Below are 26,808 nucleotides of genomic sequence, written 5' to 3'. Positions count from 1 at the left end.
GTTTAAATTTAAACACGTAAATAAATCCACATATTTCTCATACATTTCTTACACGCTTTCTTCCAAGACTAGACACTATACCTACAAATGACATTCAAGCGGCACTTCATTATTTCCTCGTCATTTACACCTGTGACAACAGGCATTTGAAAAAAGATGGACCAAGATTACGAGACCTTTAATTTAAAATCCACACAACCACCCCAGCCTGAAGGGGTTTCCTTTGCTTGTGGGACTGCATAACACACACATACACACACCCAGTAACTTGCAGCTGGTTGCGTTTATATACTAATTTTAGTAGCATATTGAAACCAGATAGATCTTAGCATTGCCATCCATGGTTTGTTGGGGGGTCTTTATGTATGTGTTTTCCACTGTTCATGCCTAGAGGGCTGTAAAGTCCACCCAGTTTCCTTGTGTGAGATTTTTGTTACGAGTTGTGTCTGCCACATGCCAAGCCATGGTAGGTACTTAGGACTTTCCTAGTTTCAAGCTATGTTGAAGACAGTTAAAGAATCAAGGAATTTTGATTTCCTAGGAAAATATCTAAAACGTAACTTCTGCCTTATTAAAATGTTAACAACAACCAGCAAGAAGAAGAAAACCATGAGGTAGATAGACTACATAGTAGGAGTTTCCCAGGAAGAAATGTAAGATGCAAATATGATTAATGACACCTTTCCAAAGAGAGTGGTTGATTTTTTTTTAAGTATTTTTATTTTCAAAATTTAATAAAAAGTGTTTTTAGATACACACTTTAATATCATTTCTGTGGCTTTTAAAAAACAAAATACAGCTATATATAATTATAGATATACCGCATATTTGGCATTCATTATATTCCATGAAAAGCTGGACTTTGTAATCACACGCCATTTTCTATGTACAACAGGAACTGCATTTTAAGAAAAAGCTGTTTCAGTTACAATACCGTAGCTTTATAATATATGAAAAAAAAATATTGTGAAAAGGCAGGATAATGGAAATCCAATAGAAGTTACAAGACAGATACTGTTATAACCTGTGCATACACACCTATTTGATGCTACAAGTCAATGATGATCCACTTTGCTTAATCTGTGGCTCTTTCCTTAAGCAACATATAATTTAAAACCACTTTGTACTATGTTTAGAATTAAGTATTGTATTGTTAATCTCAAGTTCTGCATAACCAATTCTTTATGTTTAATTATAGCAGGATCCCTTACACTCATTAACTTTGTGCAAATTTTATCTAGTATTTTTTTTTTATAACATCTGACAATTCGGCTACCTTTGTAGAAGCACCTATGCAACAAATAAAACATTGTTCTCTTGGGATAGTTGTCAAAAACATTTAGAAATAAGATGATGAAATGAGACGCCAAAAGAAGCCTCACCCACAAGTCCCAAATCTGAATTTTGCAGCTCACTGAAACCTTTAACCCAAGAAAATAATGTATTTGGCAACATTTGGGTTGTCGTATTTGCTTCCACTCACTGGCAAAAGCATTTGTCATGCCCACATTTTTATAACTTAAATCCTGAATCTTCAGGTAAGTCCTACTGAAACAATAAGGTTTTGACACTACCATAAGATTCAGAACTATAAACCAAATATTGTTTTATGACATCGCAGCATATCCTCATCCTTGATGCTTCAAGACTTACAGTAAAATCATGCAGTTAGCAGGATACTTCCAATGCATGAAAGAACAGCCTTCCAAGCAAATCGGATGTAATGTCTATTGATTTAAATGGGTTTAAGAGAGCATCCAATCATGGCAAAGATCCAGTGGGCCACATGTGAACATGGTACATGTCCCCTCCCCCACCCTCCAGCGTGGAATTTGAAGTGGTGTGAAGGAATGCTGCTGAAAGGGGAAATTGGTAACAACCCAATTCAGATGCGGAGACACTGGGCCTTGCTAGACCAGGCCTTAGCGCGCCTTCCAACCCGGTTTCCCTGCTGTGCGTCCAGATGACGCACAGGGGAATCCGGCGGCAGGCTGCAGTGAGGCCTGGTCTAGCGCGCCATAAGCGAATGCGCTTATGGCGTGCTTTTTCCCCAGCTCTGGCCTCAGGCCGGGGCTAGGGGAAGTGTGGAAACTTCCGCGGCTTTTCGCTTACTTGCGAGGAGCCGCGGACCTGGCACAGCGCTCATAGGAGCGCTGTGCCCATCGGCGGGGGGGGGAAGAGAGGGGAGGGCGAAGGATGGGAGGGTGGGTGGCACAGGGGGAGGGCGGGTGCGATCGCACCGCTCGCCGCCCGAGCAAGCAGCCGAGCGGCGCTTGCCCGGGCAAGCGCCGCTCGGCTGCTTGCTCGGGTGGCGCGATCGCACCCGCCCTCCCCCCGTGCCACCCCCCTCCCATCCTTCGCCCCCCCTTTTTTTAAAAAAAGTAAAAAAGCCACTTACCTTCCCGGAGTCTTCGGGCCACCCGCGGCCCCTTTAAACAAACAAACAAACAAACAAAAATGGCGGACGCCGCAGGGCTTGGATCCTCCCTGCGGCTCCGCCATCTGGAAGCCTGGGTGAGGCGCGCTAACGTTAGCGCACCTTGGCCCCGCCTCCCTGCCGGCGTAAGCCGGCAGGTCTAGCAAAGCCCATAGACTGGTCAATGCACAACATGTCTCAAAATTAGGCTGCAGTTTGTGAACCCAAATTTCAAAACAAGGCTAATAGATAAAAATGGATAGAAGAAGTACTTGTCAGACCTTATTAAATATCTGACAAAAAGAGCCTTTACTCTACATAGTTTTGAACAAAATCTATCTGCAATTTTGGAGGGATCTTAGAAGCTGATGCAATTAATAATGGAATTAGTGGTTTTAAATTAATTAGTGGTTCTGAATTAATAAAGGATACTTCTGATCTCGTTTCACAGTTCCATCTATTAAAACAAAGTATTATGGCACCTTATGGTCTAACACATTTATAATGGCATGAACTTTGTGTACTTCATCAGATGCATGGCCCATGAAAGCTTATACAAGAATAAATTTGTTTGTTTTTAGATGGTGCAGGAGTTTCTCCCCTTTTTGCTGCAACATATGAACAAGACTACACCTCTGGACATAGTTCTATGTGATAACTTGAGAATTTTGGGCGTTACCCCCTCCAAGATTTTTTAAATCAATACAAGGACTATTCTATATAGTACTATGTAGAATTTGTGCCTACCATCCTTTAGGGCCTATGGTCAAAACAAATATTTGAATGAAAAATCTGGAAATAAATTAATAAAATCCAGTGGACTTGAATAATGCAGCCTAGATTATTCCAATGAAGAGCATTAACCAAAAACATCTAAGGAATTGCATAGATGCATTTGAAAGGCAGGGAGGTGAAAGAAATGCTGGCCATGGGAATGGAACTGAAGATATGTACACTGTAGATATTATGCCCCACAATTCTTTTAAACTTTGTACCTGTAGCACTTCAGAGGCTGTAGACAGGGTACACTGCTGCTTTTGCACATTTACATAGGTGCTCACATTTTTTTTTCATTCCAACGGCAACTCCTTTCGTTATACAGATGCCAAGGTTCCACCCCCCCACCCTCCAGATTTGGAAGTACCTTGTGCAGACAGTGCAGGACACTGCCGTTAGAAAGACGCTTCAAATGGTCCAAAATATGACGCTTCATCTTCAGCTCTTAATAACATTCAAAAGAAGCTCTCCATGACATCTAATTATCCATACTAGGGACAAATGCATGTAGGCAAATTCTTGTAGGACTACAGAATGGGAGTAAACGATATTCCCACTACCTTACCGTCTAGAAAGATCATTCTAACATCTTTTAAAAGAAAGTTTATGGAAAGATTTCGAAGTCCTGCCTTGTACTTTATTTTTGAAAACATATATTTCATATTTAAAAAATATAAATCTCTTTAGGAATTTTTTACTCTCTTCACATGGAGCAAGTCTCCTTTAAATTCATTCTGTACATAAGTTAGTCCTACTGCCCTTTCCACTGCTTAATTTAGGTTCTTACCAGTGCATCTGCACTTTGATGCAATGCCAGTAGGTATTCCTATGCTAACAATGCATCATAATAGCAAAAGCATAGCACTGAAAAGCTAGGTATGCCATAAAGCTTGAAAAAGAAAAATCCTCCTGTCCCTTTATTTTGAAAATATGTCACAGCTAGACGTCTGGTCTATGCCTCATGTGTTTGTTATCTCTCTTACAACAGAGAAGTAATGCATGCTTTGAGGCATCAGCTCATTGTGGTAAGAAGAACACTTTAAGAACAGCTGTTGTAGAAGTGTGTTTGTGTGTGTAGTGTTTTTTGTTTCATCTAAATCAGACCTGAGTGTTGTTTTGTTCTTTAAAGAGGAAAGATGTGGGGAATAAGAGTGCTGGAGGAAGTCTTGCTTAATTCGTTGCATATGGCCAAACGTGTTACAAAATGAAGTGTACGCTACCAGGAAACTAAATGGGTTGTTCTGCAAACAAACTGAAGTTAATTCAGAACACCAGAGCATATCTAAATATCTGTTCATAGGCAAGTGGAAAGATTCAGCCAAACTTCTTCTGGCGATTTGATTTTTTTAAAAACAACATAAACACCTTATAAGGTACATTAATCACCTTACATAATCCCCAAAAGGAATACACTGTAGGAACCAATGCACTGTACTTTACTTTTAAAAGGCTTTATCAAACCATGTGTGCAGATACTTGAGATGATGACAGCGTTAAGCTTCCTAGGGTCCTGGAGTCAAAGAAATTCTGCTGCCCCCCGCTGCTAAGTAAGTGCACGCCTTCTACAGGGGGCAACATCTGCCGATCCGTCATGGTTCCACTCGGCGACGACCCCAAAAAGCTTCCCTGGGAAGAAACAATTTTCTCAGGACTGGCAGCCAGTTTGGGGGATGTGGAGAAGTTGTATCCATAGAGAGCACAAGGGCTGTGCAGTCTGAACGCGTTGTAGGAGCTTTGGTGTGTTTGATTTGTGGCAAAGGCGTTGCTGGGTGGGGAGGGCATAATATACTGGAGCTGTGGAGACATCCCTGAAATCTGCATGGATAAGCCTGCCTGAGGACAGCTGAATGCATCGCCATCACTGCCCGCCACAGGCATGTTCACAGTTGAACCACTTGAGACACCAACATAAGAGGGAGTCCTTGGGGTCGCAAAAGTCTCGTTGGTTTGGTTTGTAAGCCTGTTGTATGTTTCGGCCAAGGAAGTGCTATATCTGTTAAGGGCCAGACCTGAGCGGGCACAAGCTGTGTAGTCAGCCGGAGTGAGGCTGCAGAGCTGGCTAGTATTGGGAGCAAGGTGAAAGGCAGGAGAAGAGCAAGGGGAGCCAGGAAGGAGATGGGGGTGAGTAGTTGGTACTCCATTGCCAGATCCCTGGAGCAAAGCGGAGGAGCCAGTGTTTCCTGGAAGAGAACATCAGAAAATAAAGTCCTGGGAAAAGTGAGGTATTTATTTATCCAATCACATTTCAATTCTACCATCAGGATAGTTTATGGCCACAGCTAGACCTAAGGTTTATCCTGGGATCATCCAGGGTTCGCCCCTGCCTGAGCACTGGATCCCCTGTGTGTCATCTAGAAGAACAGGTTTGACCCCTGGACGATCCAGGGATAAACCTTAGGTCTAGCTATGGCCGAAGTGAAGTTTAAACCAGGGCATGTCCAAGACATTTTTTATCTGAGGTGAAGAACAAGATAGCGCTCCCCACTTCCATATACAGAAGCTGATCTGGTTGGCAACGGAATCTTACTTCAACAATGGCAACAGGACAGCGTCCTCCACCACACCGAAAGGCAGTAGGGTGCAGAGCAGGTCACAGAGAACACACAGCTCTGTCCTCCCATAGAGGGAACAGCCAAGGGGCTCAGGAGGAATGGCTAAGGGGGCCAGCACCGCCATTTCGCCCCTAGCATCCGCTACCTGAAATAACTGCTTCACTCTGCTTCATGATAGTGTCTGCCTTGCACCATTTTATCTTGATTATACTCCTGTGAAGCAGTTTAGATTTGATAAAGACCTGTGCAAGGAGACCTAGTGAATCTTCTAGCTAAGAAAAGATTTGAACTCTGATCTCTTTTTCCTCCATTCTAAGTACAACACTATCCACTGCAGTTCAGTCTCTAGCTACACTTAACAATTAAAGTTACTTTTGTTGAAGGTAACTTATTTTTTTACAGTCCTGCATATTTTTAGCTTATAACCCAAGGAGAATTCTAGTACAAACTTCAGGTTATATGGTTTATGCTCTTCTTGTTACACAGCATGGGTGTTAAAACAATTATACAAGCATTTATGGAACCAAAAAAGTGAATCCAATGAATACAATGCTGAGAGTGGACAATTTATGTCTCACTCATACTAGATACAGGAAGTTGCAGTGCTTGTGCTACCATAGCCAGTTTTTCACATTGCTGCAACTACAGTGCATTGGATCAGGCACCTTAGTGATTACACTTATAGCTCCTTCCACTCAAAACCAGTTTACAGCACTCCAATGGGCACATATATGACTAGTTTTTAGGTCAGGTAAGTATGCAGGTCGCTTGCAGGCTTTTGCAGTCCTCTCATTCTGAGTTAGTGCCCCTTCTTATTCCAGCCCTCAGGTCAGAGGTAGGGAGGATTAGATTGAAATCTGATGGTAGATCTCTGGGAGGTTTATTTATTTATTTCATTTTTATACTGCCCTATAGTCGCAGTTCTCTTTCTTGACTCCCAATAGTTTACATAACTATCGCATAACAAAAGTTCCCTGGGTGGCTCATAAACATAACCATAGCGAATGAAACTGCAACTAAAAAAAAATTCTTTGCCCATGGTGCTGTCCCTATGCTGATCGCCTCTCTCTCAGCCTCCGTGTTCGTCACCTGTAAAAGCAGAGAGGTCCGCTTGGCGCCTACACTGTACTGCTTTCGTCGCCAGCTGAAGACCTTTTTATTCACTCAGTATTTTAACACTTAATTTTAACTTAAATTTAAATTTTACTGTTTTAACTCTGTATTTTAATCCTATATCAACTTTGCTGTGTGGTTTTATCCTGGTTGCGCTTTTTATACTGTATTTCGTAATTGTGTTTTAAACTGTTGGGTGTTTTACTGTGGTTTTAATTTTTGTGAACCGCCCAGAGAGCTTCGGCTATTGGGCGGTATAAAAATGTAATAAATAATAAATAAATAAATAAATAAATAAATAAAAAATGAGTTTGTGCAGTACTGCTGGTCAGTTCTTCAGGTTTGTCTTAGATTCCCTGATCTGTCGTAACCCAGACATCTCTTTAGATTTATATATGCAGATCAGGTCAGTATGGGAGGCCCATGAGGTGCAGTAGGTAACTGGCTTTGTCCCTTGAGCCGCCATTTTGTGTCTTGTTCCAGCTCAATCTACTATTCTGCACTAGGCTCCAGTTGGTGAACTTCAACTTTCTACTAAGAAACAAGCAGCAAATTTGGAGGGGGTGGTGGTGGAAGTTCAGTGATTTGGAGGGTGGCAGATGTTGTTCAAACATATATGGGGGCTTGGGTTTACCACGATGGTGGATGCAGTAGTCCGTTTTTTATTTTATTTTCCCCACCCCTAAAGAAACCCCCTTTGTTTTAGTTCCATTGAAGTCTACCCACCTCTGCCTTAGGCTATTCTTTGTATCAGCTATGCAAAGTAACTGACACAAAGCATTTAAAATCAATTATGTGAACATGTTTTTCTCATTAATTTTGGAATCTGGATCAGTGCATCTCATAATAAGGAGTCAAAGGTCCTCCCCCAACTCCCAAATCCCTGGGCAATTGGAAGAATTTTTAAAAGACCAAAGGACACCGGTATATTCTCGAAAGGCAATCTCAAGCCAAGGAGATGGGGAAGTGCATCATATGGAAGAGTTTGCTTGGGCTCTCTGTCTAATTCTAAACACCTGCCAGCACCAACAATAACTTCCACAGCTTGTGTGGCCGTATGTAATGGGATGGGGGTGGAGAGAGACAGGGAAGACATGGTTAGGAGGAAATTCATTAATGTGATCTCTCTTTTCTAAACTAACTCTGCTCCGTAGGTGCATTTAGGAGGGATATTTTACACCACCATAATCCCTGGCAATTAATATGGAATGAATAACAGTAAGTACAGTCCTGGGGGAACTGTTCACTCTTTAGACTCTTCAGCATTTCTATGTGGACTCCAGATCCAGAACCAGATTTCCATCAAAAGTATTTCTGACACACTGAACTAACCAGAAGCATTGGCTGCCTGGACTCTTATCCCAAGTACAAAAAATAAATAAAAATCCTGTAAATTCAAAAGCAAACAGAACTTGATGTTTTGGAAGTTAGGATTTTTGAAGAAAATTATTTAATGATTTCACTTCTTGCCTAGATTTATAAACTTTTTTGTTTTAATAATAGTATGTAAGTTTGGAACAGCTTAACATAGAAAATAAAAATGTGGATTTCTGACTAAATTAGTAGTGTATAAAGTGCTTTTTTAGACAAGAGGTAGAGATTTTTTTTAAAAAAAAAAATCTCCACAAATTACTTAAATTTGGGGTGAGTTTGGAATGACAGCTACTGACAGAAGTGCTTGGTGCATGATCCAGCTGTAGTTAATCATTTTTAAATAACATTAATTTTGATGAGAGAAATCTAAATGTGTGCTTAAGTGTATATACTGAAATCAAGGGGATTCAAAAGTGCTTAACTCTTGCTGGTTCATACAGGTGACATGGTGAGATTTCTACATGAGCACTTGCTGAAATTGTCAAGCATCGTTCTTCCATCTTGTGAACCGCCCAGAGAGCTTCGGCTGTGGGGTGGTATATAAATGTAATAAATAAATAAATAAATAAAATTGGCAGTTGAATTCCACAAACAAATTCAGGGTTCAGTCTCCATCCATTTTAAACAATGGAGGTTTTGCCATTGACCTACATGCGCAGTGAATAATCTTGGGTGCTTTCAAATCCCTAAATGAGACTGATACCTTGTTTTGCAATTCCAGGTATATCTTCAAATGTAAGTGTTCTCAGTGAAGGTCTCCAGAATGCATAGGACTCCACTAAAGCTTCCAATCCCATCCTAGACAACAGAACAAGAACATTTTATGATGAGAAAAATCTATCATTTGCTAGTTTCACCGTGCTTTTATCTCTCTGTCTCTCTGGGCTGATTCGCATGTAACACTAAACTGCATAAGCCTCTGCAATCCCAAGCAAAGCCTCGGGCTTTGAGCTCTCCCCGCTTCCTTCCCATACTCCTGGTGCAGTGGGGAGGAGGAATAACCACGATTCCGTGTCACTTTCCCTGATTCCCGGCTTATCGGTTACACATGAACTAGGAGCTGTGGTTTAAAATAAATTCCAGTCAATGGCTAAACAAGGCAACTTCATGGGTTATGAATCTGGCTTGTTTAACAAACTATCATTTATTTTAGAATGGTTGACATGATGCTTTGCTTGGGCTCATAGAGGTGATTCATGTAAGCCTAAGATAGGCCACACATACACACTTACACTGTAAGACTTGCATGATAACAATCATGTTCCAATACAATATTTTAGGCAAATCAGCCCCCAAGCTTTGGTTATATGGACCTCATAGTCATTTGCAATGAACTTGCTTATGACCCACAAAACTATGCCAGAGACATAGGGTTTTGGCTCTCTTCCTTGTTGCTGCTGCTAAATCAAATATTTTACAAGCTAAAAATACACTAAATGCCTCCCTAATATTGCTTTTCCATGTGAGCACTTGTTGAAATTGCCAGAATGTCAATTTGCCATCTTTTGCTTAGAGGCTAAACAGTTTATACAACTCAGTAGACTGACACAGTCCTAGAAATGAATAGAACATGGGTATTTGATACTGATGAGCATGATGAGAATTTTCAGACACGTTCTGAAGAAATTAGATACAAACATCTTCTCTTGGACTAGATATGCCTCCCAAAGACAGAGCACTTGAGTCCATATGAAATTACAAGTCAGCTACTATATTTATATCGCAGAGGTGGAAAAGCTACAGAAAGCGGAGACCAAAATGATCACTTAGGCCCTTTTCGTTTAGAAATAAGATGGAGGGGGTATGATAGAGGTTTATAAAACTGGTTTAAAAAACTATGAGTGAACTGCAGAGAGAGTCTTTCTTCCAGTTCCTTTCATACCACTGGAACTTGGGGTCATCCAATTAAATTGACTGGCAGGAAACTTAGGACAGACAAGACAAAGTACTTCTTCATACAATGCACAATTAACTTATGGAATTCACTTTCTTTGGAGATGCAATCAAACTAGAACTGCATTTTAGCATAGCAATTTGAAGCAACCAATATTTTCCCATGATACCGCTTCTCTAAAACAGTGGTGCCAGAAAGATCCCAGAAATGTTGCAGGAATGAGTTATAAAGTATTAGCTAAATGTGGATTTTAAAAATAGCCTGTATTTTTCTTTCCCTGTGGTAATGGAGACTTTTCATTTCTAGTTAAAGTAGAGATAAAAGCCAAGGTGATAATTTATACAAGATGCTTTCGAACGATTTCCACATTTTATCACCATCCTAATTTATATTTCCAAATGGCCAATTTTATTTAACTAAGCTAACGTATTTCTCCCCCCCCCCCCCAACAAAAGTACTTAAGAAAAGAATTTTTCATACCTTCCCAAGTAAAGTTTATGGGATCATTTTCTAAGGCCTGTGTGTAGAACTTCAGTATATAAATTCTATTTCACTTTGCAATGTCCGGCAGGAAAAGCATGGTATTAACTCACAAAGTCACTAGTTTCTACAAAACTATGTGTGAGATTGTAAATAATGTGGTGGGAGGGGAGAAGCAAAAATAAAATAAAAATGTTTCATTAAATATATTTGCCTACAGGATCCTAAAAAATAATTATAGGGCTAGAGCCAACAGTGGGCAGGACGGGCCTTTTCTCTCACACTTTTTCTAGCACCCCCTTTTCTCTCTCACTGTTCCTTCACACCCAGTGGGCTGCTAGGTGAGAAACAGATCACTCTTGCCACACATCTGAACCAATCGCATGAAGAGTGCTTTCGAAATAAGGTTGAGAGCCACAGGTTGCCCACCTCTGCTTTACACAGAAAGCGGAATATAAAATTTACTTGTAGTAATGATTTTTATTTCTAATAGGAAAAAAAAATAGGATTGGATTAATAAATATGCCAACCAATCCTCTGAATGTATGGAAATATGTCCCACTAAGTTAAGTGACGCTTACTCACAGGAAAGAAGTTGAGGTTTTAGAATCGGAATCCTATATCCACTTGCATGGGAATAACTCCCATTGAACTAAATGGGACGTACTTCCAGATTGGGAAAGGCAAAGAAAATCTTCAGTAACCACAGCTTCAAGGTGCCTTGATGTGGAGGCCCTGATGGAGCAGGCACCAAGTAGGGAAAGCACAGGGATCCCTGTTCCCTTGTCAAGCCAGCATTTTGTGGGAAAATGGAGGCAGCATTGTTCGTAAAGGGCCATTTGCGTAAATGGCGGCCATAAAGGGGCCATTTACACAAAATTACAGGCCCTTTGTGAATAGTAAAAAAGAAGAAGAAGATCCTTTATGAAAAAGGCTGGACTGCCATTTTTACGCAAAATGGTGGCCCAGCAAGGGAGTGGGAGGCCACTCGCCCATGGACCACCTGGCGGCTTGACACAGTCAGTAAGCAGGGTCAGGTGGACAGCAGGAATCTGGCACGTGGCGCAGACTGGGATGAGTTCACCCGTTCCTATTTCTACACGTATAGCGACTCACTCCACATTTTAACTAGGTATGTATGAGAATTTCGGTTTTGCTTGTAGAACATGAGAGCAACCCCCCGTTTGATACTCCAAACACAAGGGTGAGCAAAGCATGCGTCTGCTGAAAATATTCACAAATCATTGAACCCTTGCTTGTGTTAGTCTCATTCCCAATTCCCAGTTCAAAATTCGCTATTTTCCTCCATGGACTGAATCAGCCTCACTTTAGTTGGAGGAAATTTGTGCAAATTAGGAAATTTGTGCAAATTTGGGAAAACTTGTGCAAGTCTCCTGTTTGATTGCTGCTTGATGTGCACAGGTTCCCCATTTGTGCAGAGCAAGCAGCAAACGCGAATGAGAATCGGGCATGAGATGTGGCAAGACAAATTTTGTCAAAGGCTGGCAATCTTGAAAAATGCTCATTCACCTATCTCTAATTTTAACTACCCATTGCAGCTTTCCTATTGAATTTTAACTCTCAGCTGAGCTGCACTGGATTCTGTTCCAAATGGCTCCCAAAGGAGTGTGGGCATCTGGGGGAACAGGGCGTAGCTATTTGGGGAAAAGGGAACTCCAGAGGACCAGACTGGGATTCTTGGAGAGTTGGATTTGGCCTCCAAGCCTGAGGCTGCCCACCGTGAATTTATTTCTAAATAACTGTTTAGGATTGCAGCTGCCTAAGCACCCAAGCAAGCTGGGTGCTTGGTTAAAATAAATTAACAGCATTTGTTGCTTGTGTTGAAGCTAGACTGCACCATAATTTTGAACAGTTTTAGTGTAATAGATAGCTGAACATGTAAGCCCAGTTACAGGACAGGTTCTTCACTCATTTTTTCATCAATAGTCAAGAATAAGAAGCAAAACTTTCTTGGACTAAGGATATGCTATATAGGAGTCATTTCTCCCAAATTGTTACATGGCCTCCTCTTAGAGCACTCCAAGGAAAATAACTCTAAAATTAGGGTGGAGAAGAAATTTATTTGATCTGAATTTTTATACAAAGTATTTCCAATTTGCATTTCTTGAACCTATACATGAAGTGGAATGCACCTGTGTTCCAAAATCCACATTCTTCGGTGTTTTGTGATGCAGTTTGCAGCTCTAAAAATGCACACAAAACCACATTATATTAGGGGGAATTTTCTTGCAGACAGGATGCAAACCAGAAGAAATGCATTAAAAAATGTGTGTATTTGGGGAAATCTGCACAAAAATGTATATTAATTTTCGTGTGGCCTCTTTTTAAAAAATGAATTTGCATACTGATGGGAAAACAGGCTGAAAAGTCAATCACAGTTGGGAAAACGACTCTCAGCAAAACCAAAACGGACAAATTCACCAACCCCTACCTACAAGTTCCATAAGCAATTGTTCCATGGGCCACATAGTCTAATGATAATGAAAGCATCGTGATATCCAGTGCAACTAGTTTACTGCAGTGCAACAATGGTACATGCACCAGACTTGTGAAATCCACACATTAATTCTTTTTTAAATGCAAGTTCCTAGTCTTCATGGCTTCCAAGATTTGCTTAAAGTGGGAAAGATTGCATCTCTTAATTAAAGATCGGACTAGTGCTTCCAGATGCCATGTTTTCATTCCCTGCCTCTCCCATATACTTATGTTCACGCATGACAATATCCTATGTTCTAATCTTCTTTCTTTCACCATAATTACTACACTATTAAACAATAAATAAAAACACAGTGTCTAATCTAAAATACATGGCAGTATCCACATTTGTTAATGTAGATAGCTATTATCCAATGTAACAAATTTGACTGATATATTAGAGCAAATAATCAAATAATATTCTCAAAATTTATTTCAGTTGCTCATGTTTAACCGTGTATAACTTTATTTTCCAGCTTATTTTGAATTTTGGCTTTGTTTTACTCTTGCAAATATCTAAACTAAACATAGCTTCTTGAAATTTGAACCCATTACAGCTTGCCGTATTGTCTTTGTCAACAGAGAACAATTGCTCCTTGCATTTTCTCTGGCAGCCTTTTAAAGGTCTGCAGATTATTATTGCCCTGAATCAGTGCCCTTTTTTCCAAGACAACTGAGATCTAGTACATTTAAAAATTTCCCCTTATAATTACATGTTGTCTAAACCTTTGCTGTTACATGCTAGAATAGTTCAGTTTATATGTTTAATGCCTATATTATTTTTCTTTATCTGGATACTTCAGAGTACAAAGAATCTAAAGCCAATGCCTAAATTTCATTCCAACTGCAAATCAGAGACATATATTTAATGTTATGAAGGACACCACCCCCTCAGACTTTCAACGCTTCCTGTTTCTTACATAAAGGAATTTTTAAGTTGGTTATGAAATCAATCACAATGAAATCAGCATAGCCAAGGAGAAGTTTGATTTGGTTTTGCCAACCCATTTTCTGGTACAATTAATTGATTCTTGTCCAAGACACACCAAATGTAATATTCCTGTTAGTGGTGTTCTGACAGTTCATTCATGTGTGTGGAGAATGAGGGTTTGAGTAGATATTGGAATATGGTTTGTAACCTATTCAGGAAAAAGGTAATCTAAGGGCCTTGCTAGATGAGGCCTTAGCGCGCTTTGAGGCCCGGTTTCCTTGCTGTGCGTGCAGATGACGCACAGGGGAATCCGGGACAAGCCGTGCTCAGACCTCCCTTAACGCGCCATAAGCGAAGTCGCTTATGGTGCGCCTTTTCCGCAGCCCCGGCCTGAGGCATGTCTAGCAAGGTCCGTGGCTTTTTGCGGCTACTCGCTTACTCGCGAGTAGCCGGGAAAAGCCACGGACTGGGCCGGGGGGATCCCGGGGTGTGGGACATGGGGGGAAGGCCGGACCGGCAGGAGAGGGGGATGGCGGAGGGTGACACGGGATGACACGGGAGGGCGACACGGGATGGCGGAGGGCGACACAGGATGACACGGGATGGCGGAGGGCGACACAGGGGACGGGGACAGGGAGGGAGGGCGGGGAAAGAGTGGGCAGGAGACATGGGAGGGGATCAGGAGCGGATGGGGGGGCTTAATTAAAAAAAAAATCACCTACCTTCTCCGGAGTCTTCGGGGTGCACGTGGCCCCTTTAACAACAACAACAACAAAAATGGCCGACGCTACAGGGCTTCCGCAGTCCCTGCGCGTCGGCCATCTAGGAGGTGGGGCGGCGCACGCTAAAGTTAGCGCGCCGTTGCCCCGCCTCCCTGCCGGCTTATCTGGCAGGTTCTAGCAAGGCCCTTAGTGCCTGCCTTTTTCCCCTCACAACAACCTTGTGAAATAGTTAAAAGCTGAGTGAGAATTTGAATCTTGTTCTATATAGTCCTAGTATAAAACTCTACTACACCACACCATCTCTTTTATGCACATTTCCACCTAAGTAAAAGTTCCATTGTGTTCAATTGGGTGTACACCAGATATATGCACAAGGAATTTCAGGTTTAAGCTGGTTAAACAGTTATCTCTTTTCCTCAAGAAATTGCTATACTGTTGGACAAAAATCTCTAGCAGAGAAGTCTCAAAACCTTAACTACAAAGCTCAGGATAGTTAAAATGTTATAAAACGGACTGAAATTTTACAATGTAGATGGTATGTTGTGTAAACATAAAATCTCATTAAAGTGATACAACAAAAGCACATGCCAAGTGCATCTACTAGTGCTCAGAACAATCTTTCCAGGCATAAACAACACATTATGTAAAAAATAGTGCAAAGTATTTTATGAAGCTTCTCTCACACTCCATAATTGGTGGCAAGAGTTCTGTAAATTCCATATGTTCAAAAGCTCACCTGTTGCGTCCAGAATCTCTAAATCCTTTGGCAAATGGATTCCTATCAATCTTGAGCCGAGTGATCTGTAAAGGTAAGAGTTAAAGCTTCAGGTTAAAAAGTGCAGTCCTATCAACACATATGCCTGAAAAACACTCAGACCTACACTAGTCATCCGCAACCATCCAACACAGGGATATGATATGACACTGGGTAAGTAAGAAACACATATCCTAAGTCCCACTGCAAGCATGAAGTCGCACTGGAAGCTGTGTTGTTAACGACACTGTGGCTAAAACTATTAAAATCAGCAACTGAAAATGTAAGAGTTATAAAAATTAAAGTAGTTTTCTTTATGCAGCCCCAGCACCCTCTCCCCAAGAAAGATCTAATAAGGTTATTTATTTTAACCCACTTCACTCTCCTAAGGCTAAGGAACATAATATCAAACTCCCTAACAGCTTTTAAAAACATGCATATAATTAAAGATATAAAAAGTGGAACTACCACCATTATATAATTATTCAATTATCTTCTGCAAAGACATGCCAAAGAAAGTGCTGCATATTAAAGAAGCCAAATTGGATTGATCATTTAAATAAATAGGCTGTTCTCATTTAACAATACTCTAGTTCCATTGATTTTTAACAGGATTTAACGCTACAATGGATTGCACCCAGTGTACATCTCAACTATTTCAACTAAATTTCTTTTGCCAGTAAATTCTGCAGGGTTGTGCTCAATATGGAGTGGATGTTTACTCTTTATCTACAAGTCCGCGGGCCTCACAGCCAACTTGCCTGTGACAGAAATGGACACAAACTTTGGGTGAAGGCCCAGGTAGTGCAAGAAGAATACTCCCAGCTTCACAACTGAACTATCAGATATGCAGACCAGTAAATCAAAAATTGCTTGTCCACCCAAACTTTAGGGATGCAATGCCTCTTAATACTGCCTCCTCCAGGTAGGAAGACAGAACAGCACACTTACGCCACCTGCAGCAGACTGGAAGGGAAGGTGTGGTAAACCTGACCTTCTAACTTTGTGCAGGGCTGCCAAGGGAAGGGTACACCTTCCTCCCAATTTTGGGCACCCAAACTAAACAGGAATCATGTTTCTGTGGCTGTAAGACACTGACTGGGTTCAGACAACACCATAACCAATGGTGGTTTAAATAGTCAACAGGTGGTTATTTAACCCACTATAGGTTATTGTGTGGTATGGATGGGGTTTTTTAACCAACGCTGTGCAGAGTTGGCTATTTGAACCACCACTGGTTATCATGTTGTTTAGAGGGTACCATTATTTCCTCAGCTACCGTTGGTTATTTCGTCAGCAACAGAGTCGCAAGACAAAAGTGGTCAAAGTGGTGGCTGCCGCTCTAGTCCAGGCAGCAGGATAGATTTTCAGCAATAATGGCTGATGAAATACTAGCGGGAGGACTGAGGAGAGCGAGAGCGAGCGGGGGATGAGTGAGTCAACTCAGCGTGGACTAACAGTCAACTCTATGCTGATCCTAATCCACACCACGGTTGATTATTACTGTGCTGTGTGGAGAGTACCCCCTATATAAACAACTGTCGAGTTGATTATTACTCCACTGTTGACTATCGTGTTGTCTGAATGCAGCCATTTTGTTAGCTTTCCTGAGTTGGAGAAGGCAGGGCTAGGAATAGTGGGAGAGAACAAACAGGCACATCCTGAATAGGCAGCTTGTTGGAAGCATGGGAAGGAGTGACAAGACTAATGGTTGAGCAGGCATTTGATTTTGCTGATATGCAAACAAGTCAGTTCAACTGCAAAGCTAAACTCACTTAGGAACTGAAGAATCCACTGTTAATCCCATTTTTATGTTAATTCTGTCTTTCCTTTTTAGGCAGAAATGCTCATGATGGAAAGATTTCAAGACACCATGTTGGCATGTTGTGAAGAAATGCCATGTATATATCGGTTGTTGTTCTGCAAATACTCTGTGTGGCCAACAAGAGGCTATATTGTATCTGTGTAGGCCTGAGGCTGAGGAGAAAGTGAATAGCAAAGGCCTGAATATGAAGCTATTCCCTCTCTGTGGGATAACCATACATAGCTAGTGAAGATCATAAGGAGGGAGCAGGTGGCTCTGTTATGCGAGAAGGCTGCCCTAAGATCTTGCCAGAAGAGGCTTACACCAGCAGGCAGGCAGAAATTCAGCAGGGGGCACTTTGGGAGTCAGAGGAAGACTTTATACAAGAATTGGACCTGGTTGTGACTGTATTTGGCTGGGATACAGGCTGGGATACAGAATTTGGCTTGAGGTAAAAGAAATCATTAAGCAACTTGTATTCGCAACAGTGTTTCTTGAGTGCAAAGGAAGTGTCAGCAAACATTTTTTTAAAAGCCTGGAGTAAATATTAGTATTCCCTCATGTACAAAATATCCCTTTAATAAATTAACTTGTTTAATAGTTCGTCCTGTCTTTAGTGTTGGTGCCCATCTTACGCCTAAGCCTCTCATACCAAGCTACTAGGAAGTTTTAAAATATTCTGAAAGAATTGGTGGCAGAGGAAAAGGGCCAGCTTGTGGAGCTCTGAGTTATAGTGGCAGAAGGTTCCTTTGGCCCTGAAATATAAGCATTTCCTAAAAGTAAGAACCCCATAGGTGGGACTGCCCAGTGAAGGTGCTGTTCCCCATAGGTGGTGGCAGTGCTGGAGAGAAAATTCCCTATATATGTAGATATCACTGAGGCAGTATTGTACAAAAATACAGGAGAGAGTGGCTTGCAACTATGATTCAGTACAGGTGGAACAGGACTGTAGTGTATGCTGTAATGTTCAACATACATAAACTGAGTAAGTAACACTACTATTAACTCTCGTAATTCTTAAGCAATTCACTGCCTGCTTGTTTCACTGTTTGAAATGAGGCATGTCACAACTCTCACCCATCGCAACTAGTCAATATAGGCCAGGATTCAACAGTTACTTTAGGTACATCCAAGATTAGCGACGGGTGATGAGGGACTTCGTCAGTTTTTTCTGTAGCAATTCCCCTATTTGCACTGCCCAGAACTGGACCTCGATCCGGATGTACTTTGCATTTGGAAATGCGTACACTTCCGGACTTGCGATGCATTCCACAAAATGGGGGGCGGGGGAAGTCCAATAAAAGGCACACGTTTTAAAAATGTGCAGAGAGAAACGTGTACATTTTAAAAATGTGTCCCAACATACTTTAGCTAATGAATGGGTGCACACAAAAATGTGTACAGTTTGAAAAATGAGCACAAAAGTGTGCACATAGTTTAAAAATATGACAAAAGGCCCATATAGAATTTTCTCCACAAAAACACAAACATCTGCGCAGAATGGAGGTGGGAATCTGACTCTGCAGAATTAGACTTGACAGATTTGCCCATCCCTACCCAAGACCTTGGGCATGCCCAAGCAAGAACCTTTGATTCCCCCCACTCCCGCTGCTTGGGACAGCTACTACAGCCAGGGGTGGGCTGGGGGAAGGGGGCACCCCTTAAATTTTCTCTGTTTATTAAAAGAACAGTTCACAATTTTGTTTTTAAAAGGCCTGCAAACCAGATGAACAGCCTCCTCTCAGTTTTTTGGCGGCCCTCTCAGAACCTTCAGGCTGGCCGCAGGCCTGCAGCTATCACAAACTCCTTCTGAAATCCCTTCTATTTCCAAAAACATGTTGCCGTGTGGAATCTAGGGCGCCTGTTCAAGAAATACAATACCACAGCCACTCTGGCATGCAGAATTAATCAAGTTGTTCTTTGGAGCCTGGCCGTGGTGTGATAGTTTTGATACATATTTTTCCATGGCCATTTAGGTTGTACTCCTATGCACCCTTACCTGGGAGTAAACCCCATTTAACTCAATAGAGCTTACTTCGGAGAAGACATATTGAACACCACATTGGTTTTTTTCCCCTGAAGAATTTAAGTAATAAGAGACAAACATGCATGTAAATTACATGCCATACCAAAATAGAACTAAACAATTTTTAATATATCAAATAAAATTACAGACTGATAGACTTTGAAAAAGTTTCTACTTATTTTTTGGTTTGAAATTGGTTATATGAAGATGGACAAGCTACTAATGAATCTTTTTTTATAGGCAGCTATAACAAACGTAGAAGGAAATTCTCAAGTATCTGTTAATTTCCTTTTCTAAACGTAGAAAATATAAATAATATTACTTAACTGATAGAGCTTTTAAAGCATTTTGACCTTCTGAGGCAAGAAGCATTGTAACTCCCTGAGTATCAAAAAGTTTGAAAAGAGAAAGAAATTGAACTTCCAATTCAGCTGTAGTTACATTAAGCTGGTTCAGTGGATGTTGTATGTAAGACAAAGGAAGGAAATGAGATCAGAGGACAATGTCAACTTCTGCCTTGCAATGCTCATCCAGGCCCCAATGAACCAGTTTAATGTAACTATTTGATGTGGATACCCATTTTGGTTCCATTGATTGATCCATTCTATCTGCATTTTGCAGACTGTCAGGTGCCTTTTGTTCTGTGTGTTCCTCGGTGGAATTGGATTTTTTCCAATTTCCCGAATTTGCGCAAATTCGCACTTGCACAAATACCTTCCCCACGTGCATTTTCATGCTTTAGCCTATGGAGGAAATGCACATTTTTGGGTGGAGTTTTATTTCATGTATCACATCCCTACTGTGAGCAATTAGTTGTGAACAATTCTGAACACAGCCTGGCTTTCTGGCTTAACCACCATGGTTAAAGCCATGGTTTAAGGTGAATTTCTGCTCTGTTAACAGCATAACAGTTGGTCTAGAAAAGCATGGAATTTCCCTCTAATTAATGTATCTATGACCAAAAGAAGAATTAGTTGCACCACACTTTTCTCATAAAAGTTACTGCTGTTAGCAGACACTACTGTCAGTGACTGTATACAACAAAGACCTAACTGACGATAGTTTCTGCTAACTTCAATGAAATACACACACTATTTGGGTCTGTAAATGAAACCTGAAAATTTATGAAGAACAATGTAATGGCACAGACCATGACATGTTTGTACAATTGTCCACAATGTCTTAAAATATGGTGCATGAAGCTTCCCTTACTTCTCCTGTTGCATAACAGCTCTCACATGGCAATCCTGACTTAAATTAAGTCAGAGTTAAGCCAGTTCAGACAAAACAGGGAGCTGTGACTTACTACAAGTCAGGATCCTTGTGCCAAAGCTGGCATGCAACGGGGGGCAGGGCGGGCAGGCAAGGGATGAGTGCATTGCCATGGCACTTGTCATTAGCTTCATAAACTATGGTTTATATCTGCAGATGATGATCTAAATTAGTTGTTTCCAAAGTGGGCGGTACTGCCCCCTTGGGGGTGGTGGGATTGCATAGGGGGGTGTTAAGAGGCAAAGGGACAGCAGGGGGCGCTAACAGGGGGCACTAACAGGCAAAGGGGTGGCAGGGGGGCGCTCAAGGTGGTCTCTCCAGAAGATCCTAAAACCCAGGGACCAAGCAGGAAAGAGCAGCAAATTCAGCTGCTCTCCCCACAGCGCTCCTGCTTAGGAAGGACTTTCTCACTCATGCAGCCGCTCTCTCCTCCTATCTCAAGCCCACAGCGGCCCCACCAGAAGTAGGGGGTGGGGGAAGCGCCCACAGGAGTCCGCAGAGCAGGAAAGAGCTCCCACCCCCCAACAAATCTGGACTACAACAGGATTGGGAGAGAAAAGAAAAGGGGGAGGGAAAGAGAATTACAATTCCCCAGGTCCTTCCTGGATAAAGAAGATTCAGCAGCACCTTTTTCCAGAATGCTTGCTGAAACCATTCCTATCTGCCCTTGCTTATTTCAGGATGTCCAACCCCCTTTTTTCGAAAGTTCTTTTGGTAAACATGGTATGTGTGTATCTTGTGTCACCATAAAAACAGAGCTGCAGCACAATCCTAAGTATGTCTACTCAGAAGTAAGCCCCACTGAGATCAATAGAACTTACTCTGAGGTAAATGTGCATAGGATTCAGCCTGAAAACGAAGAGAGGGTGAAGAAAAGACAGGAGAAAAGGAATTGTAGAAATAGAATAGCAAGGTAACTGTGGGATATTTAACCATATTTAAAGACAATAAGTACAGTAAAATTGGTGCCCCTCTACTTCAGTCCCAGCCAGGTTTTCCATAGGAAAACTCTGTACCAGGTGGCAGATAATTATTTTTAAATTTTAATTAAAATACATTATCCTTTCCTATAACAAAATGGTGCTTACTCCTAAGTAAGTGTGTTCCGCTGAAGAAGGAAATCCTATTTGATTCCTCTTAGTGTGACATGATAAGTTAAAGGCACAATTTTATGCATGTTTAGACAGAAAAAAGTCCTTCAACTCCTAGAATCCTCTCTAAATGGGAAGCACCCGCCCCAGGCTTGCCGAGGGAGGGAGGGAAAAGAGAGTGAACGCCTCTGTTTGCAGCCAGCGTGGCAGGGCACACCAACTGGATTTTGAACAAAGTATTCAATTAATTGTTACTGTTTTGAATTTTATTGTTATTATCTTCCTTAATAGGTCGTTGAAAACCGCTATTCTGAATAATGATTTTTATAGTGTAGGGTAGGGGGGCACTGGGCATGAGTTTGTGGAACCAAGGGGGCGGTTACCTGAAAAAGTTTGGGAACCACTGATCTAAATGCAACCTACATAAACCAGAATAGATTATTATGCCTGCAATCCCTCATGAATCCTGCTGAAGTGAAAGAAAACTGTGGAGGACAAATTGTGATGGACAATGCACTCCATTTTTCTTCCCCAAGAATCATAAAGACTTTCTGTCTCCCTTCCTATTCACAGTTTAGGCCTGTGAGGAGCCAAAATCAACCTATATTATCAGTTGTGCTTCCAAAACTTAACTAAATTCCTGAGCTCTACAACTATTTTAATATTTTATTAAATATTTGAAGAAGTACCTTCCTCCCATCTGTCCTGTGTATTCCACCAACCAGCTCCCACCAACGCCACGAAATGACTTTCTTTTTACCTAGTGTCATGACAGAAGTTGTGTTTTTCCTTTCTCATTCGCTTGGAAGTCAACAAAAATCCAATAAGCCATGAGCGTTAAAAGATAAATAAGGAAAAGTTTACCTGTTGGTTCTGGTAAGCTGTCACAGTTGTGAAAACTGTTTCAGGAAAGGAGAATGCCTTCACTCCTTCTCCCGAAGGAATGGGTTTGACTGGTGAGAGATCATCCCCACAGTCTTTCCGAATGACATGGACACGTGGCTGATATTTGTGCATAGAATGGAGGATAATCTACATAAAAGAGAAGGGGAAGGACAAGAAGAAGAAAAAGAAAATTAAAATAACTTTCTTCTATATTATTTCAAATACAGTAAAATATATTGCCTATCTTGTTTTATTTTATTTCTTAGTAAGCCAAGAGTACTATGAAGCACCTCAAAATTGGTCTGGCTTCAGGTCAGCTCAAATACCCCTTAGGGATGGTATCTGAGCTTCAGACAGATCTCTCCAGATCTGTCTGAAGATTTCAGAAGTATTCTGGAATTTTCCATTTGCTGAATCATGAAGAAATATGAAAAGACATCCGCTGGATATGCTCAGCAATAAAACAGATATGAAGAATATTTGTTACATTTCTTTTTTCATTTATTGTCTCTATATACATGGGTTTAAACACACACACCAAAAACTGTTATTCTTTCTTTTCTAAGGATATGTTTGCCTGCCTGGTGTTGAAAATGTTTGTACCAGGATAGCATAACATTGACCACGGGTAGAGGAATCCTATATTTCAAGTGAGTCAGGGGTGGAGATACACCACTGCTACACTGGCAGAAAAAATGCCGTAGCCAAACCTGGAGCCCTCCAGACATGTGGGGCTGCATCTCCCGTAATTCCCAGACAGCAAAGTCAAGTCCTGGTGGGCAGCATTCCAGCAGGCTTTTCCCTTCCTCCTCTTTTGTTTATCCAGACCTCTTCATTCATCCCACCCTGCTGGGAGTTCTGCAGACATATCTGTTTGGCAGAGGCTTTCCACCATTGTACCGGGGGGAGGGGGGGCTTCTGGCAAATCCTAAAGCCCCCAGCTTTTGTAATTCTAACGTTGATTGCACCTGAGGTTTACTTGTTGTAAAATCGTCTATTTGTGGAAGCACGCTGGTGATGAACACTGAGGCTGAACAGAACAAAAGCCAGCGAGGTGACAGAAAAAGCTTGATGAGCCAACTCAAAGTTGATAGCACGAAGAAAGAAGGGAACTAGAAATGTTTACACAGAGACAGTAGAGAAGACTGCTTTTGCTGAACCAATGGCCCTAAAAAAGGAACCCTAAGACCTGAAACACTTTGGGACAACACAAAACATTCCCAATGGATCCTGGATGTCTCCTCTCTCTTTGTTCCTGAACTGGAGCCCTCCCTTTCCTTCCCTCGTTCAATATTGGTCATGTGGAACGCTATAGAGCAAATATATACATGTTTTTATAATACGGCATAAATAGTGATTTTCAAGAATTCTTGGCAAAAAAAATTAATCACTTTCATTTTATATTGCTTATGAATTTGCTTTTAATAGTTCAAAATAAAAAAGTAACTATTACTTTTGGAAGACTACGAAGATATAAAAAGAAGGGTTTTGTGACCACTAGCCAATAGAAAATCTAATTAAAAGGAGGAAATTTTTTAATTTCCTGTTTCATTATTAACCACAGAATATTAAATTCAGCATTGCATCTCATCCGTCCCTGTGCCCTCCCCTTCTTGCCATCATACTGAATGTCAAATACCATGAAACCGAATTGTCCAAATAAAAGGAAGGGATTCACATTTGGGGGTGGGGGGGTGTTCTTGGCTAGCTGGGATGATTTTATATGAATTCATTCCACACTGGGAGAAATGACACTGTTTTGGATAAGCAATTTTTTGGACATTTAAACTTTCATTAGACTGAAGTCAGACTTTTGACAGTTACCTCAGAAGCATACCAAAAGAACGTGCTTAGATAAGCTTCCCGCAAAACATAGCTTTCCCAACTTCTGCACTCCAATACAGAGTAAGATGCCAGAAAATGTTCTGCTGAACTGACATTTAAACAGTATTTCAAGCAACGTTTTGATATTTTTGTTTTGCTTTGTTAAAATGACAATGAAAAATAATTATGCCACAATCCTGAACAACCTGGCCCCAATCTAGTGTGTGTGCGCGCGCGCGTGCATTTGGGACAAAAATATCCCTGTTTAATTTTTCAGCCAGAGGATCATTTGCACCATGCTACAAACTGCTTTTAACAACTTGGAAGTGTTGTTGTTGTAATGGGCTTACTATCAGATTTTTGTGGATGACTATCATTGTGGATTACCTAAGGCAATCCCTGAACAGAAACTTGGGCCAGATCTACACCTAGCAGGATATGACACTTTGAAAACGGTTTGAAAACTGTATATGGAGTGTGTCCAGGGCCCCAACAGTTGTCACTACTGTTATAAACCATTTTAAAGCAGTAGCGTAGATCCTGCCTTGGACAGGGCAAAGAAGGGTTCAGAGCTGAGGATATTCAGGTATTGTGCCTCCATGGGAGCTAATTGTTGTACAATGGGCTAGTTTGCATGTCACACTAAACCATGGTGGATTAATTCACTCCCAGGGTTTAGCATGGCATGCGGGTAGCCATTTTGCATAGTCAAGCAAATCTAGTGAAGGTGCATTGCTGGCATCGTTAATAAACTATCCACAACCACTGGGCTGATTTAGAGTACATGCTGCAACCCAATGTCGCTTAAGTTTGCAGTGCAAACTGGGTCAATTTCTTCTTGATACAGGAGCACTCTAGGATCTTCTGGATAGGAAAAAACATCGGAAATGGGGGTAGGGGGCATACCTTCCCTTAACTAAGGATCATGTAAACTAGACCTGTGTGTGATAGGGAAAAGAGGGGATAGATTGCACTTTGACATATACATATCTGTTAATAAATTCAAATATTACAAAATGTCATAAGCTAGGGTGACCATATGAAAAGGAGGACAGGGCTCCTGTATCTTTAACAGTTGCATAGAAAAGGGAATTTCAGCAGGTGTCATTTGTATATATAGAGAACCTGGTGAAATTCCTTCTTCATCACAACAGTTAAAACTGCAGGTGCCCTGCCCTCTTTTAAATCTGGTCATTCTAGTATAGCTCCTGCACCTTTAACTGTTGTGATGAAGAGAGAATTTCACCAGGTTCTCCATATATACAAACGACACCTGCTAAAATTCCCTTTTCTATGCAAATGTTAACGATACCGGAGTCCTGTCCTCCTTTTCATATGATCACCCTATCATAAGCTTCCAGTGAATTTTTTTCAAAGGTAACCAAACCTAAGTTAAGTGCTGCACCCCTGGAACATCTATTCAGAGAAGTGGGGAGAGAGTAACATTACATTATATTTATATCCCACATTTCTTCCATGACAAAACCTAAGGGAACATACAGATGATTTTCAGCAACTGCATATGTGGTTCTCCCCCTTGTGTTTCCATGGAGGAGATTCATTGAAATAAGCTCCAATGAAATCAATGGGACTTGGAGCTTTCTACAAGAGACTGTTAATCTGCTGTATCTACTTTCAATTTCATTATATAATTGAGATCTGAGCACTACACGAGAATCATTTCCTTTCCTGCTTTTCTGCTACATAACCTCTAGGTGGCACTGTGGAATAGTATGGTAGAATAGCACAAATACACAAGAGAAAATCATTTCTTTTGCTTTCCCAATTAAATGATGTTATTTTCCCTGTTCTATAAAGACTCGCTGGTTAGAAACAAAACTGGAGGATCATGACATCATCTAAAGAACCAGCAAACAACTGTGAGTACAAAATGACTAGCGAACAATAAATGCCTCATGTAGAAAAGTCCTAACTGCCATGTAAAAGTGTTTTAAAGATCAGACTGATGGAGAAATTCATACAGCCACTTCTCATTCCACCAGCCAAAATCCCTAAGAAGCCTGTGGGGATGTCCCACAACCTGCATGAGTGGAGTGAGGGGTGGTCTAATAGATTTGTGCTATTAGAAGTATCCAGTGTTAGAAAGAAATGGCTTCATTTCAATAGGATATGTATTCCCATATGTGTATTTAGGACTGGATTGAAAGAACTAAGCAGCTGGGAAACATAAGCAGCACCTGAAATTGCCATATTTTTTAAAGTTCATCACAGAAAGCCCAGTAATAGTCCTCTATGGGTAGTATAATGATCTTAACTCTCCTACCATGAACAAAACACATCAAAATTAACATCCCCAGAATGGGGCTTCTTCACTCCTTTCTCCCTCTGCAAAACTGCTCCTGAAGCTTGAGCATCCCTTGGAAATGGTGTATGATG

The 26,808-nt window shown here is 41.1% G+C and overlaps 1 protein-coding gene across 1 annotated transcript in view; it reads right to left on the bottom strand.

Moving 5' to 3' along the window:
* Positions 1-3,699: 3,699 nt before the first annotated feature.
* Positions 3,700-26,808, bottom strand: part of TBX18 (T-box transcription factor 18) — a 43,392-nt gene continuing 20,283 nt past the window's right edge. The window contains exons 5-8 of the mRNA XM_063124907.1: positions 22,567-22,734; positions 15,492-15,556; positions 8,936-9,030; positions 3,700-5,373 (exon numbers count right to left, since the gene is read on the bottom strand). Of these exons, the coding sequence (XP_062980977.1) occupies positions 4,649-5,373; positions 8,936-9,030; positions 15,492-15,556; positions 22,567-22,734 (1,053 nt within the window). The 3' untranslated portion in view covers positions 3,700-4,648. The remainder of the gene's footprint in view (positions 5,374-8,935; positions 9,031-15,491; positions 15,557-22,566; positions 22,735-26,808) is intronic.

The sequence above is a fragment of the Elgaria multicarinata genome, chromosome 4 (assembly GCF_023053635.1).
Source record: "Elgaria multicarinata webbii isolate HBS135686 ecotype San Diego chromosome 4, rElgMul1.1.pri, whole genome shotgun sequence".
Lineage (NCBI taxonomy): Eukaryota > Metazoa > Chordata > Lepidosauria > Squamata > Anguidae > Elgaria > Elgaria multicarinata.
This window is presented reverse-complemented; position numbering and strand designations above follow the sequence as displayed.